Source organism: Crocodylus porosus, unplaced genomic scaffold (genome assembly GCF_001723895.1).
Source record: "Crocodylus porosus isolate Cpor-Errol unplaced genomic scaffold, CroPor_comp1, whole genome shotgun sequence".
Lineage (NCBI taxonomy): Eukaryota > Metazoa > Chordata > Crocodylia > Crocodylidae > Crocodylus > Crocodylus porosus.
In genome coordinates this window covers 13088678-13104875 of record NW_017728906.1, presented here as the reverse complement: position 1 = coordinate 13104875, position 16198 = coordinate 13088678, and the positions used below count along the sequence as shown (strand labels likewise).

Sequence of the window (16198 nt, the reverse complement as noted above, 5' to 3'; positions counted from 1 at the left end):
GTAGAAGGCCACCAGGTTGGTCTGACAGGACCTGCCTCTAATGAACCTGCGTTGGTTGCCCCTAAGAATAATCTCCCCCACTGGCCCCTCATGGACATGTGCCAGAATAATTCTCTGAAAAAGCTTACCCAGAATCGAGGTAAGACTAACTGGCCTATAGTTTCCTGGGTCTTCCTTCCTCCCTTTTATGAAGATGGGAGCCACGTTGGCCCTCTTCCAGTCCTCTGGCACCACACCAGAGCACCACGAGTGCTCGTAAAGCCATGCCAGGGGTCCTGCAATGACCGCAGCTAATTCCCTCAGCACTATGGGGTGGAGATCGTCAGGACCAGTTGATTTAAATACATCCAGTCCCTCCAGAAGTTCCCCGACTAGATCCTCACTAACCCTTGGCCTATGCGCGCCTCCCCTGGGGCCTGAGGGGGCCCAGTGGGGGGGCTGATCTGGTCCCTGCTCAGGAAAATGGAGGCAAAGAAGGCATTAAATAGGTTTGCTTTGTCGTCTGGTGCAACGACCAAATTTCCTAGCGTGTCTTGCAGGGGCCCCACGTTACCCGGTACCTTCTTTTTGCCCCCTGTGTATTTAGAAAAGAACTTCTTGTTGTCCTTGATCCAGGTTGCTAGTCCCAGTTCCATCTCCACCTTGGCCTTCCTGACTGTCCCCCTGCAGCCCCGAGCAACTGTAGTATAGTCCTCCCTGGTGATGGTCTCTCCCCTCCATTGGGTATACGTCTCCTTTTTAGCAAGGAGACATTCCCGGATGCTTTTGGTGAGCCATGAGGGCTTTTGCACCCTCCTGCTCCCTTTGATCCATGTTGGGATTACCTCCCTTTGGGCTTGGGCATTGTCCCTCTTGCTGGTCCTGTGATGTAGGTCCAAGATCACATGGAGCCAAACCCTGAGCTCTGAGTAATGAGCAGGCTCTGGCTTCCCCAGCTTCTGCCCTGCCACAAAAATGTGTCCTTACAGATTAGGTCATCCAACCCCCTCCCCACAAATCCTCTCTTCCCACAAAATGTCTTTTTACAGATAAGTCATTCCCCCAAATCCTCCCCACCCAGGGAATCACAAGACACGCACTTGGACTCCTCTTACTCTCAGAAAGGAGGATTCCTTTATTCACAATGTTACTCACATGAGTGAAGACAGTAGTAGCAATTTTAACTAAGAGCCATTTTGGTCATGACCTCAAACTCCACTGCGAGTCCTCCAGGGAAGGAAAGATCAGGATTTCCAACAGAAAGAGATAAGGCAAAATTAGGTTGGGGATCCTTTTTGGGGGTGGGACTGGGAAAAGGGGGTGCAAAAAGCATGTGATCTGGGAGCTCTCCCAATGCAAGGCAGTCTGGACTGTGGTTGGCAAGTGGGAATGGCTGCTAACAGGGCACAGAAGCAGGGCTGATATTTTTCCTTTTGCATATTTCATGCTGTATCCAAGGACCAGCAGCTCAGGATTGAGTTTTTGAAAACTAGATATATCCAGATTAGCCTAAAGCAGGGGTAGGCAATTATTTTGGGCAGAAGGCTGCTTACTGAGTTTTGGCAAGCTGTTGAGGGCTGCATGACAGACAGCCCAGGGCAGATTAATATTAATTTTCTGAATTTTTTAGGGGCCCCATGGGCTGGATAGAATAGCCTGGCAAGCTGCATCCAGTCCCCTGGCCACATTTTGCCCACCCCTGCTAAAGTCTTCCTGACTCACCTTAGACTGGTTTCGACTCATGCCAGTTGATCAGATGCAGATTTCCTGAGCACCCCCTGCCAATTCACCTAACTTCACGATTCTCAGCTGTGCTGCATTGTAGGCAAACTACCCCAATGAAGTTTACCTATAAGAGCTTGAATTAGAAAACGTGGGAGTACTAGTACAGAGAACTCAGTGACATTTAACCCAAAGAGCTGTCTAGATCAGCTCAGAGCAGAGTCAGACAACATGTTGGCTAGGCTCCTCTCTTCACTGTTGCCTCAGCTAAAGCAGGGAGAAATATGCTTTAAGTTTCTGATGCATTTGTAGCCTTTGAATTTCTGTCTTCCTCTTCTGTAAGCATCGCTACTTGACGTCTTGTAGGATTAAATGTCTGTAGTGGCTTTGCACAGGTTTAATCAATGAAGTAGGCAAAAGACTGAGGCACAAAAGAAATAAGAGCCTATGCCCATGCACAGCTGAGTCAGCTCAGCAGTGATGGTCACAGCAAAATACAGCATAACACCCCTCACCCCTCCCAAAAAAACCCAAACAGAAACAAGGCTACTTTTTGGGTGATCACATCTAACAGAGAAGGGTTGGGAACATTTCTACCTAAATGTTTTTCAGAGTGGTACTGGATTTCCTTGGTTAAATTGTGTTTTTAGTCTATAGAAGTATATTAATTTAGTTTTTTCCCCTTAGGGCAGTAATTTTTAACCAGGGTGATGCAGCCTCTTAAGGTGCCATGAGATCCTTTCCAAGGTGTCGTGGGTGCCTCACAATATTAGGAATGTACTTGGTAGCTGTGTTGGTCTGAGACAAGAAGACAAAAAGCTATATAACTCTTGGCTCTAAAATGATACCTTTTATTAGACCAACTGGGAAATCACAAGAAAAAGACAATTTTCTTGCGATTTCCCAGTTGGTTTAATAAAAGGTATCATTTTAGAGCCAAGAGTTCTAGTTTTTTGTATGTCACAATATTAGGTTTGTTGGTTGTAGCCATGTTGATCTAAGGACGTAGGCAGACAAGGTTCTTTGGGCAGATGTGAGATCTTTCATTAGACCAACTACATCGTTAGAAAAATTGTTCATTGTGAGCTATCAGGCATAGAGAGTCTGCTGGTGTTTTGTGTACTCTACTGGGTGAAATAGAAGCGAAAATGCAGGTCTGTGAAAATGCAAATATGTGACAGTGAGGATCAGAGGAAATGGGAGACAATGGGTGTGAGACAGGTAGCTAGGGGGAAGGGGAAATGTTGGACTGGTAATAAAATCACAATATCAGTACTGGTAAGCGTTTAAGCACCTGAACATGATTCACAAAGTAAGCCCAGAGATTTCAGAGAGGATCCATATTGTCAGGAAACACTCTGACCTGTTGTGGTCTCTTTGAGTTCTTTGCAATAGGAAAATTACTCTATTATTTTTCTGTGGTCAGCTTTTTTTAAGGGCTGGCATTTTCCAAGGGGTGCCTTGATTGAGTCTGCCAAGGTTGAAAACCACTGCCTTGAGGTTTCTTTTTGCACGTTTCTCTACATGTGTGGCACAAAAAAAAAGAAGACAAATCCAGGGTCTTAAATCTTTACTGAAATACAGCATTAACGAAGGAGGCAAATTCTGTAGAAGAATGTGAGTGTCCCCCTCCCTTATAAATAAGACTGACACAGCTTTTAAAACTACATAACTTTTATAAATACAGGTAATCTTTAACTTACAACCTTTTGAGTTATGTTTTGCACTTACAATGTTTATAAATTGACATCCCTGTTTCAACTTTAGGATGTCAGTTTTGACTTTACAACGCCTGATCCGATGCGATGCCATGCCAGTGAACAAATTCACTGAGTTGCTCATCTCCTTGGAGATCATCTGTCCAAGCTTCTTTGGACACTTTCTTTAAGAAAGTAGACAAGACTCCTGAGAAGAGTCCAGCCAAGAGCCCTTCAAAACATCCACCAAAGTCACCTCAAAGAAGTTCTTCCAAATCAATATGATTGCTATTTACAATATAAATACATCAATGTAGTAGCTATATTACTCATCTATAATTGATCAAGTACAAAATTCTGGGATATTTTTGGTGAAAATAAGGTATCGGGCCTTGGATCAGGAACCAATCCCCCATTTATAACATTGATGCTTGCTTGATTTTTACAGACATTGTGGCTGTGGAGGCAAAGCATGTGTTCTGGTCTGATTGAGAACTATGTGGCGGCTATGATGCTGAGTGCAGCTGGTGATGCTCTGGGCTATTACAACGGAAAATGGGAGTTCCTCCTGAGTGGTAAGGAGATTCATGAGGAGCTGAAAATGATGGGAGGCCTGGACAAGATTAATATATCAGGCTGGAAAGTCAGTGATGATACTGTGATGCACCTGGCGACAGCAGAAGCCCTGATAGCTGCTGGAGGACAGCCTGAGCTCCCACAGTTATATTCGCTCCTAGCAAAGCACTACAAGGACTGTATGGCCCACATGGAGGGTAGAGCTCCAGGTAATCCTATCTAATTTTATCATAAAACAGTACTTCCTTGCTTTCATTCACTTCCTAGCTAACACTGCCCTGGACTGTTTTTGTTTGATTATAACTTTACCAGTGTCATATGTTCAGGCTGTGTTTTACATGCTGGGTGCGTTTAAAGAGACTAAAGGACTCAGAACTTGTGGCAGGTGATATCTTTTATTAGACCAACTAGAAGTTTGCAAAAAAAAAAAAAGTTCTTTATTTGCAAACTTGCTTCCTTGTAACATTAGGAAGATTTCAAAGAGACCAGGTTTCAGAGAGCAAAATCCAGGCCACTTCTGTTTCCAATCCATGTAGCCACCTTAGTGTTAGTCAGTTGGTAATGTCATTAGCTCTTCTGAGAGCTGCCTCCAGAGTTGGAAGTAGCCTAGCTACATTGATGGAGCCCTGTGCCTAAAAATTAGCTCTGCTTTTAAGCTAGTTAGCTTCTTCACAGCACAGTTCTGTTGCTTCTTAATTTAGGAGGTAGCCTGTGACTACCACCCAAACAGGAAGCAATATAGCTGCATGCATTCATTCATGCTGCTGCTTCTCAGCAGGGGCAGCAGGATGTTACTTGGTACCAAAGAAACAGACAGGACTGGGCTGGCCGATCCAGGACCAGTTCTTCAAAGCCTAGGCTTCTTGGGGTCAAAGAGACAGAACCCCCAAATTTCAGACTATCCTTGGAAAACTTGGGATGGGTGGTCTTCTTCCAAGTCTTTGTCTTGCTGGTTGATTTCTTCATTTAAAATTTCAGTTAATAGGGTCCAGCCTATTAACTTCTGAGAATGAGTTTTGGGGTGACTGCAGTTCTGCCTCCAGCTGCCTTCCCCCATCTTGAAAAACATGTATATGACTGTTCTAAGCTGTGGCATCACCGTACATCTGCAGAAAGTGTAGATATAGCAGGTGGTGGTCTTTGCATCAGGAATCTGCTTTTTTTTTTTTTTTTTAAATTCCCTTGGGGGGTGGAAAATGCCCAAATGTAGCCAAGCATAATGTATGTGCATACACAGAGGTGTTGTCAAGGTTACATGTGTTAAATACAGAAGTTATGTGATGATTTAGTTTATTATGGCCTTAATCTACTTTTTTACTAATTTTGCTGCTAGCTGTCTGCATTTTTTTTCGCAGATGGATAGTGAAAACTCAGCAGTTGCAGGCTAACTCTTGTATCCAGCCAGTTTCACCTTCTCTGAACTTGTGCAAATGCCCAGCAGCCTTGAAAAATAAGGCTGTCTGCACTCTTGACAGTAGACGATGCATTGAAGTGCCTGACTTCAGACTAAAAGCTAGGGATGCTCAAGCCCCAGCCTGCAGGTTAAATCAGGCCCACAGAGCCCAGAGGCAGATTAAGGTGTACTGGGGCCCTGGGCAAACACAAAATTGGAGGCTCCCTCCCTCCATGGGAGATGGTCTTGGGGGAGGAGGGAAAGAGGGGCCCCTACCCCTCCTAGTGCTGGCAGGATCAGGTTGGGTGGACCCTGCCAGGCTGGAGGGCACATGCCTGCCTCTTCTCCCTGCGCCCCACCCCCGCTACAGCCAAATACATGGCAGACAAGGTTCTTTGGGTAAATCTGATCTCTTTTATTAGACCAGCTAAATAGTTGGAAAAATTTTTCTTAACAAGCTTTTGGGTTTAAAAACTCTTTGCTAGGCTGAAGAAGTTTCTGCCGTTGGTGTGTGCTCTTCCTGGATGGAATGACTAGTAAAGAAGCCAGAGGCTGGTCTGCATGCAAAATAGGCAGTCAGTGAAGATGTAAATTGAGGAGTCAATGGGTGAGAGAGTCCGTGGGTTTTGTCAAATCAATCCTTAAACCAAGTGTCATCCAAAGAGCGATTTTTGTCCAAGATATTACAGACTTCCTATGAAAATTTAAAAACATAGACCACCTTCCCAGCAATACCCTTCTAGCCACCTTGGAAGTTACCAGCATCCCACACCAGGCAGCATCCAAGTCTGCCTTGTATACGTACAAGAGCGAGGTGACATGAGTACAGACCCAAAGACATTACTGACCTTATACACTTCATCCTTGCTTCACATCCACTATCCAACTTCACTTCCACTGTCCAGCACTTCCTCCAGACCAGGGGCACAGCTATAGGCACCAAAATGACCCCACAGTATGGCAACCTTTTTATGAGCCACCTGGAAGAATTCCTCAAAGACTGCACCATCAAACCCTTGCTATACTTTAGATATATCAATGAGATCTTCATCATTTGGACTGAAAACCTGAAATCTCTGATTGAGTTCCATCAGAAATTCAGCAATCATCAGCCTTCCATCTGACTATCTCTTGAGTACTCCAGCACCAACATCTCCTTTTTAGACACAGTGATCAGAGGCTATATGTGCCAAACTTGTAGAAGGTATGATATTGAATGACGGCCAGCACGGCTTCGTCGCGGGCAGGTCTTGTCTGACCAACCTCATTTCTTTCTGTGATCAGGTGACTTGTCACCTGGATGAAAGAAATGCGGTTGACATCATATACCTTGATTTCCAGAAAGCCTTTGACCTGGTATCCCACAAGGTACTGATTAGAGAACTGGAAGGTATCGGGCTCAACTATGGGACTGTCAAATGGGTGCAAAACTGGTTGCGGGGTAGGACTCGGAGTCCAAATAAATGGATTGGTGTTGTCTTGGTGAGATGTGGGCAGTGGTGTACCCCAGGGGTCGGTACTTGGCCCAGTGCTGTTCAACATGTTCCTCAATGACCTGGATGAGGGGATGAAAAGCCTGCTGGTCACGTTCACAGACGACACCAAGATATGGGGTTGCATGGACCCACCCACAGAGAGGCTGCAGATACAAAGAGATCTAGACAGGCTGGCATGTTGGGCAGAACAGAACCAGATGAGGTTCAACATAGAGAAATGCAAAGTGCTGCATCTAGGAAAGAAGAACCCCCGGCACACCCACAGGCTGGGCAATGCTAACCTGACCAGCAGTACAAGCGAAAGGAATCTGGGGGTAACAATAGACCCCAGCATGAATATAAAGTTGCAATGCAACGCAGTAACTGCTAGGGTGAAAAAAACTCTGGCATGCATGAATCGATGCATCTCCAGTAAAACCAAAGAAGTAATTCTTGTGCTTTACTCAATGTTGGTGCCATTGCAGCTGGAGTATTGTGTCCAGTTCTGGGTGCTATACTTCAACAAGGATGTGCTAAAGTTTGAGAGGGTCCAGAGAATAGCCACCTGTATGATCAGAGACTTGCATGGCAAGCCATATGAGGAGAGCCTGAGGGATCTCGGACTCTTTAGCCTAAAGAAAAGAAGGCTGGCTGGACATCCCACAGGCAGCTGCAGGGGAGGGAGGGGTGGTGAGTGCCAACCAGCAGTTGGCGACCACCTGCAGATGCTGCTGGCAGTGTCAGCAGCAGCTAGCGGCAATTGCAGACCGTTTGCAGACGTTGCCAGTGGTGTCGGTGGCAGGGGGGTGGTGAGCGGCGACCACCGGCAGTATTGATGGCCCTTTTTCACAGGGGATGCACCGCCACAGGGGGTGTATGTACACCTGCGTGCACCCGCTACACATTGCCAGTGCTACTAGTTATGGCATGTTACCCCTTCCTCAAACCTATATGGAAAATCCTCAAAGAATTGCAAAGGACAGCTGGGAGAGAAATACTCCCATATTAGAAAGAGACCCAGTTCTTAAAAAGATCTTCCCAGAACCACCGATCCTAGCCTTCAAACAAAGACCAAACCTTGCTAACCTCATCACCAGAAACAAACTTCCTATGGCCCAGAACATACCAAATGGATCTAGACTATGCCATGACAAGAAATGCAAAACCTGCCAACACATCTCCACCCGCACAATTACTACACCCCACAACAGAGCCATCAGCATTCTTGGATCTTACAGCTGCACCTCCAGAAATGTAATATAGCTCATCCAATGCACCAAATGCCCCGATGGAAAATACGCAAGAGAGACGAAACAACAACTGTGCACCAGAATGAACGCACTTGGGAAATCTGTTAAAGACAAGAATGCCCAATTACCTGTGGGGCACGTTTCTCACAAGAAACCCACTCTCCCTCCAGTCTCTCAGTTCTAATCCTCAAAGGGAATTCACAAAACGCTTTTCACAGACGAGCCTATGAGCTTCACTTCATCAACCTCCTGGATGTAAAAAATCATGGACTAAATATAGACATTGGATTTATGATGCGTTATGACCTGCCTACCATTTGACTCCCCAGGTACCTCTATACTATTTACCTGCTCTATTCATCCCCCTCCCCCCAGCCTGTCTCTCACCCACTGACTCCTCAATTTACATCTTCACTGACTGGCTTTCTTGCATGCAGCCCAGCCTTGACCTCTTTACTATTCATTCCAGCCAAGAAGAGCACATACCACGTGCAGAAACTTCCTCAGCCTGATGCAGGGGGTTTAAACCTAAAAGATTGCTAAGAAATTTTTTCCCAACTATTTAGTTGGTCTAATAAAAGCTATCAGATTCACCCAAAGAACCTTGTCTGCCTGTGTCCTTAGACCAATACGACTACAACCTATACCCCCACCAACATGTACACATACAGGCACAGGTGTATGCACTCTACTCTCACTCTCTGCACATAGACATAGGCCCCCTACACACATACACATATCTACCCTCACAGACAAACCCACCAATGCATAGACAGACCCCCCCCCCCACAGAAACAGCCCTCTGCCCTCTTCCCTCATGCCCCATCCCCCAGCCGCCTACAGCTCAGTTTCACTCTCTGCCCAGCCATGAGGCTGAAGTTGGTTGTTTATTCCCAGTTCCTTATTCCCAGTTGCTTATTCCTTATTCCTAGTAAGCAACCAACTTCAGTCTCGTTGCCCGGCCCCTGTTACACTTAGATGCAGGGAGCTTCTGCCTGGCTGTCCCTGGCAGCTGCAGAGGGCCAAGTGGGGCTGGGCTGGGAACACCGCACTGTGTCTCTGTGGGTGGGGTGGATGCAGGTGGGCTTGGGCTAAGATTAATTTTGGGGGGCTATAGCCCCCAAGGCCCTCAGTGCCACCGGCTTCAAAGACACAGAATGGCATGGCAGCATTAGCCTGACCAGCCCCCCAGTCCGCTCCAGAAAGGGCACAGCTCTCCCACCCAGCTTGGCCTCCTCCCCGCAAGGTACAGCGCCACCTGCCCCACCCCCTCCGTCAGGCGCAGCTCTCCCAGCCCGACCCCAGCCCTGCCCCCCCATCCCCGCAGCCCCACTGGTGGAGGAGAGGCCCCACTTCCAGCTCCCAAGGAAGCCCCAGTTTTAAACTTGGTGCCAGAAATGGGTGCCGAGTTTAAAACTCTGGCTTTTACTTCCCTGCTGATGAGGATCCCGGGGCCCTGAATTGGTAGGGGCCCCTGGGCTCGTGCCCAGCTTGCCCATTCGTTAATCTGCCTATGACAGAGCCATGTCATGTGGCCTGCAGAACTGCCTGTGGGTCTGAATTTGGCACCAGTGGAGCAGTGGCAGTGTTAATTGACTCTTCCTTCTTGCCAAATTTCTAGACCCATGGGGAACCCTGTGGGTAAGGCAGGGTGCTTGGGGCCTTAGCCAAGCATGGCAGGGTGGGATTCAGGCACCAACCCCATAAATCCTGCCTGTGGACCATCTTGATCATTCTACATGAGCGAGCAGCTCATTGCTTGAAGCTACTTTGGTCAACAGGCCATCTTTTGCCAGCTTGTACCCTTTTTCTACAGGTCATACTTGCGTTGTGAATGCAGCAATGCTGCAGCCAGACAAACCAGAGGGCTGGAAGATCCCATTCAGTAAGACGGCAGGAGGATGCGGAGCTGCAATGCGGTCCATGTGCATTGGGCTGAGGTTCCATCATCCTGAGCAGCTGGACAGATTGATTGAAGTCAGCATTGAGAGTGGACGAATGACCCATCATCATCCAACTGGCTATCTGGGATCCCTGGCTTCTGCTCTCTTTACTGCCTATGCTGTGAATCGCAAACCCCTTCAACAATGGGGAAAAGGGCTGATGGAAGTGCTGCCAAAGGCTAAAGCTTACGTCCAAAATGCAGGTTACTTTGTGGAAGAGAACATGGAGCACTGGTGAGTGTGCTTGTGTTGAGATTACGCAAAACCACGGGCCCCAGAATGTCTAAGTATTGCTTTCTCCAGACTCTCAAATATAGGACATTCAATAGTATAGGCAACAGGGTCCGAACCCTGTTCTTTGGAAGGGATCCATTTCATGGAGCTGGACAGCGTGTGTTTGCACATTACCTCCATGCTCACCTTAAAGTCTTTTTACATGCCTAGAATGAGGGTAGATGAATTTCATTGTTCTGGAAATGGGAAACATATAGAGGTTTTAATTTCAATCTAGTTTTAAAAAATAAAGCTAGGCAGTTTCAATGTTTTAATTTTAAACAACCTATTTAAAGGTGTAATTTTAATCTTGAAGCTCTAGAAAAAGTCAGACCACTGAAGGAAGTCACTAAAAACCTAGAACCATGGTTTGTTGACGTAACAAACCAGCTTTTGGCTGCTGTAGCCTCTTCTGAAGGTGGAGAGAGAATATTTCCTTTTTAGAAACAAAGTGGGAGTTTCATAGCAGAAAAACGAGCCTTTTGACTGTCTAATCCAAGGCTGTCTCACTTGAGGTGCTGTGTGCACCCACAGCCACATACTGTGCAGTCCACACAGCAAGCTGGCACCTTTGGGTCCTTGCAAGCTCCACGGTAGCGAGTGCTTTCAACTGCCTGGGCTGCCCTGCTATAACCCTGGGGCAGGGGCAGGCAGTGAAAATTGGAGGAGGGAAGGGGAGCCTAGAGATCCTGGCAGCAGCAGGAGAGTGATGTGGGGAGTGGTGTCTGGATGAGAAGCCTAGGCCGTGGTTAACCCCATGGGAGCTGCCAGTTGGACAGCCCTGCTCTAATCTATAAATTTAAATATCAGGTGAAAGGGGCTGAGATCTATTAGTTGTAAGATCTCAAAGGACCTGTAGGCCAAACCAATCGGTGCTAAAATCTTTCTAGCCTTTTCCACCTTTCCTTATACAGCTTGCATTCCCAACCCATGACTCTCTGTTGCCCTGCTTTGAGTCCTCTCCAGTCTGTCCACATCCTTCTTAAAACATGGGGACCAAAATTGGATAAACTATTCCAGTTGGGAACTGACAAATGCAAAGTAGAGTGGGTGCTTTCATGTCAAATGCCTTGTGTGTGATGCTTCTGTAAACACAACCCAAGATGGCATTTGCTTGCTTTCACTTGCTGGAAGGGCAGAGGCTATTGTAAGTGAGAAGGGGATTATACTTTAGACCTTAAAGAGGTGTTTTGTTTTGTTTTTTGAATTTTTCAGAGAGATGTGGAAGTGGTTGTTGGGGGGAACTTTTTTTTTTCTTTTCCAAACTAGTTCACTTCATGTGGGCTTAATAACTTAGAAGCCTCCTCAGCTGGATGGATGTTGATTGACACCGAGTACCAGAAGTGACAAGTGAATATGTTCCTAAATAAGAAAGTACTGTGTGTGGAGTCATTTCATTAGCCATTCAGATGACTACCAGTGGGTTGTGAAGGAAATAGTGTGATGTTTTCAGGATGTGTGAACAAATTTTTAAGGCTAATAACTATTCATGTGATTCACTCAATGTATGCAAGTCTACTTTCCAGAAAAAGATACCAGAACTTTCTGTGGCCACTCGCACAAAAGGCAAATACTGGAGCGGGGGATTTCAATTAGGCTGTAGGCTGTATACTGGCAGCACACTGGTTCATTCATAAGTAATTCAGATGAAGGCAAAGGAGGCTGTTATTCAATGTAATCAGCTACAATTAATAACGTGATCAGCTTTAGCTCTAACTTCTTTCATTAATAAGTTCCAGAGCTCTGGTGAAACCAGACCATGACCAAGAGGCTAATTTATTCTTAGAGGTGGACCTGAGCCAGCAAGTTCAGACAGATTTTGAAGGGCTCTGGGTTTCCAGCTAACAATATATTTCTATCCCTCTTCCTATCCTTAGCATGTCAGCATTTGTGGACTACAACATTGCACTCTGGATCCTGTTTTGGATTCTGAATCATCTCTCAAGCACACCCAAGTGTGCATAGTGGTGATCTGAATTCAGGATCATAGGTCCAGTCCAGTCCAGTCTACTTAGTTCTGATGCTGTGAATTCCTTGTAATGGAATGGCTTATTTAAGTCTGTTGGTGCACCATTGTCCTCTTCTGGGCACCCCCGCCCCCGATCTACTTCTGTGCTCCTCATTAGTAGTTCTCTTTTCATTCCCTTACCATCATACTGATGATTTTTCCTTGAAGTGACATAAACTATGAAAGGCTTAGACTCTTCAGTTTGGAAAGGAGAAGGCTGAGGAAGGCTATGATAGAGGTATATCAAATGATGAAGTATGTGCACAGGGTGAATAGGGAACTCATATTCCCTATTCACTGATGCACATTAACTATGCAATACTTAAAAAAGTAATTTATCTTGTTACTTTTAAACCTGTCTCCTACTGCTAATTTCGGTGGTAGTAGGAGACGGATTTCAAACTAACAAGAGAAATTACTTTTTTTAAAGCACTGCATAGTTAATGTGTGGAACTCCTTGCCACAGGAGGCTGTGGAGGTAGACAGTATAGCCAGTTTCTAAAATGAACTAGATAAATTCATGTTTGATAGATGTATTGGCAGCTATTAAACACAACACTTGGGGATGACATCCTTTGGCACCTCTAAACCAATGATGATGGATGCCAGGAAGAATATAACAAGGGACAGATCTCTCTTCATATATCCTATTCACATACTCTCCTTCTAAAACATCTACTCATGCCACTGTCAGACACAGGCTACTGAGCTAAAGAACCATTGATGTGACCGAATATGACACTGTTATGTTCTATGACTGGATAGCGATTTGGCATTTGGTTGAGATGGTGGTCCCAGTGCTCCTCACTAAGTTTCTAGCTGATATTTATTATGTTAGTATTGGCTCCTGCTATACTGACATTCTGCTTACATCATTTCCTTCTATTTTTCTGGTTTATAGGTCCTATTTTGAAGAGCAATGGAAAAAATACCTGAAAATAAGGGGCATTTTGGATGGGATATCTTCTCCTACCTTCCCAAAAGTATATGGTGTGAAGGAGAGAGATATATTTTATACCTCCGTGAGTTACTCCGGTTGGGGAGGCAGCAGTGGACACGATGCCCCAATGATTGCTTATGATGCCATGCTTGGTGCAGGTAACTCCTGGACAGAGCTTGCTCACAGGGCCTTTTTCCATGGTGGTGACAGTGACTCTACGGCTGCCATTGCTGCATGCTGGTGGGGAGCCATGTATGGTCTTGAAGGAGTCAGTGTAAATCTTTATAGACAGCTGGAGTTCAAAGAGAGGCTAGAGACTGTAGCAGAGTCTTTGTATCAAATAAGTTGGCCATAAAAAGGTGATGACTCTTGAAATCACTTCTCAAACTAGTTTCAGCCCATGCAAGTATGTGTATGAGCTTCTTGTGCTTTTTCAATTAATGCTGGGGTTTTTGTACTACACATTAAGGCAACCTGGCATAGCAGCTTTTTGGCTTCCTGACACCACTAGCAGAAATGCAGTTCTAGAAGAATCAAAGCGTGGACAGTTGGGCTAAGACTTTGTAAGCAATTGTTAGCATAGCTGATGCTAGGTTGATTTAAGGACACAAACAGATGTTCAGCTCCCTGCTGTAACTCATGGCACTTTACAGAAAGCCCCATGAGTTACAGTGACCCCTCCACAACCCAACAGACATTTCCTGTCTGGTGGGGTGGGGAAATCAAGCTCTACTTTGAAGCTCAATCCATGGAGAGAGGCTGCATGTCTGCAGCTTCTCTCCCCTAGCCCTCTTCCTCCCAGCTCCAGTGCTGTAGTCAGGATGGGAGAAGGCAGGGAAGGGAGCTCCACTTTGGGGTTTGCCTCATATGGCCTTGAGGCAGGGGTGGGTGGATTGGAGCCCCCCACTGCATCACCATAGCCCTGCTCCCAAAGAGACAAACATAAATTAATGAAGGTACTCTGCTTTGGAGTGCCTTCATCTGAACCCTAATTAAATGAAGGTTAATTTGTCGCATGACTGGCCACTTTTAAAGCACTCTACAGTCAAACACTTCTGTCTGGGCAAGGTTGTAGGTCCTTTCAAGGGGCTGATCATGAGACAAATCACTTCCACCTGTGCCCCAAGTGGGTTGTTTTTTTTAAGGGCTTTTCCTAGCACAGGTACAGCAGAGATTGTGCCAAGCCAAACCTCCCTTCCTTCATCTACTATCATTTAAGTGACTATCCCCCTGCTACATGTCCTTTGCCTTGCTGCTATACGGCAGTCACTTAGCTTGGTTTAAACTAGATGGCTGTTGCTAGCAGCACAGATTAGTGCCAATGGTTAGGCCAGACTTAGTGCTGTGTTGCTGTAAGCTATTAGGGCTGTGCTGATTGGATTCAGAGGAGATTCAGCCCGATTTGGTGGCCGAATCTCCAAAACTGAATGGAATCGGGACCAATAAAAAGGTCTGAATTGATTTTGAAGATCTCGAAAATGACTCGGAAAAGATTCGGAGAGCTTTGGTGATTTGGGCAGTCCCCGCCTGCTGTAGCAGGGGACGGGAGAGCAGAGGGCTGGATGAGGGGGGAGGGGACCATGGGGGATCCCTGCCAGGCCCCATCCCCTGCCCTCTCTCCCAGCCCCCCGCATGGCTGCTCTGCCTGCCCCAGGTCCTGGTGCTTTAAAAAAAATCCAACCCTACTCACTGGGTGGTGCCGGGTGGGGGGTGATTCCTGCTGCCCCCCACTGCCCCATAATGTGTGGAGGGGCTCTGCCCTTCGACCCCCCGCCATGGCTGCTCCACCTGCCCCAGTTCCAGCCATTTAAGAAAAAAACCCAAAAAACCCCCCAAACTCACCAGTTCCTGCACCAGTCTCAGGGCTTTGAGGGGTCTTGTGAAAGAGCACCCCACATGGCATGAGGTAGTGGGGTTCACCCCATTCCAGGCAGGAACTGGTGAGTTTGGGGTTTTTTGGTTTTGTTTTTTTTCCTTAAAGGGCCGGTGCTGGGGTGGGTGTTGGGACAGTGTAGGGGCAGTGGTGGGACTCATGGCAGAGCCCCCAGTGCAGTGGGGAGTAATTGGGATTGCCCCCTGCTGGGCAGCACCCTGTGTGTCAGGGTTTTTTTTTCCCAAAGTGCTGGGAGCTGGGGCAGGCAGGGCAGCCATTGCTGGTCTGGGAGAGCAGGTGGGGGATGGGCCTATGTGATTCAGAGATTCGGCAGTAGCCAAATCTCTGAATCAGATTTAGGACAGTGATTCGAACCACCGAATCGAATTGCTGTCCCCTGAATTCAAATCCAAAGTGAATACTAGCCACTTTGGACAGGGCTATAAGCTATGTGGCTATCTAGACCCACGCAAGCTAGTTTAAAGACAGCATGGAGCAGATCTACATATCTGGCACTTGCAGGTGCTGCCTATGTAGACTAACACTGCATGGGACTATTAATACCAAGTGCCAGGCTCATTTTCCACATGCGTGTTCTGGTGGAGGCACTTTCTGCTTTAACTAACTGTCCATGAAAACTCTGTGTAAACATTTCATTTGATCATTTCTCTAGTGACCTGCAGAATTTCAAAGAACCTTTGATGATTAAACATATCTTGGGAGGTAAGGATGGTTTGTGCTCCCTTCTATTGACCAATTGACACTTTCCTGCATCAGGTGCCCCCATCTCGGGTCACCCCCTTGCCAAAAGCTTGTTCAGCAACTCTCCCAGTGATACAGTTGGTTCAATAAAAGATGGCACAAAACCCCCCTTGCGTTTCATAACCACAAGTAGATCATCCAGTCCGACCCCCTGCCATGACAGGAAAGAGTACTGGGGTTAAATGACCCCAGCAAGGTGATTGTCTAGCCTTGTCTTAAAGACCCCCAAGGTAGAAGCCAGCACCACTTCTCTTGGAAGTTGGTTCCAGATCCTAGCCGCCCTGACAGTGAAGTAGCGCCTCCTGAT

General features: G+C 46.5%; 1 protein-coding gene across 2 annotated transcripts in view; it reads left to right on the top strand.

Annotated features, from left to right (window-relative positions):
* Positions 1 to 13832, top strand: part of ADPRH (ADP-ribosylarginine hydrolase) — a 17210-nt gene extending 3378 nt beyond the window's left edge. For both annotated transcript variants that reach the window (XM_019528710.1, XM_019528709.1), the window contains exons 2-4: positions 3847 to 4183; positions 9909 to 10269; positions 13218 to 13832. In XM_019528710.1, the coding sequence (XP_019384255.1) occupies positions 3871 to 4183; positions 9909 to 10269; positions 13218 to 13611 (1068 nt within the window). In that variant the 5' untranslated portion in view covers positions 3847 to 3870 and the 3' untranslated portion in view covers positions 13612 to 13832. The remainder of the gene's footprint in view (positions 1 to 3846; positions 4184 to 9908; positions 10270 to 13217) is intronic.
* Positions 13833 to 16198: the final 2366 nt, after the last annotated feature.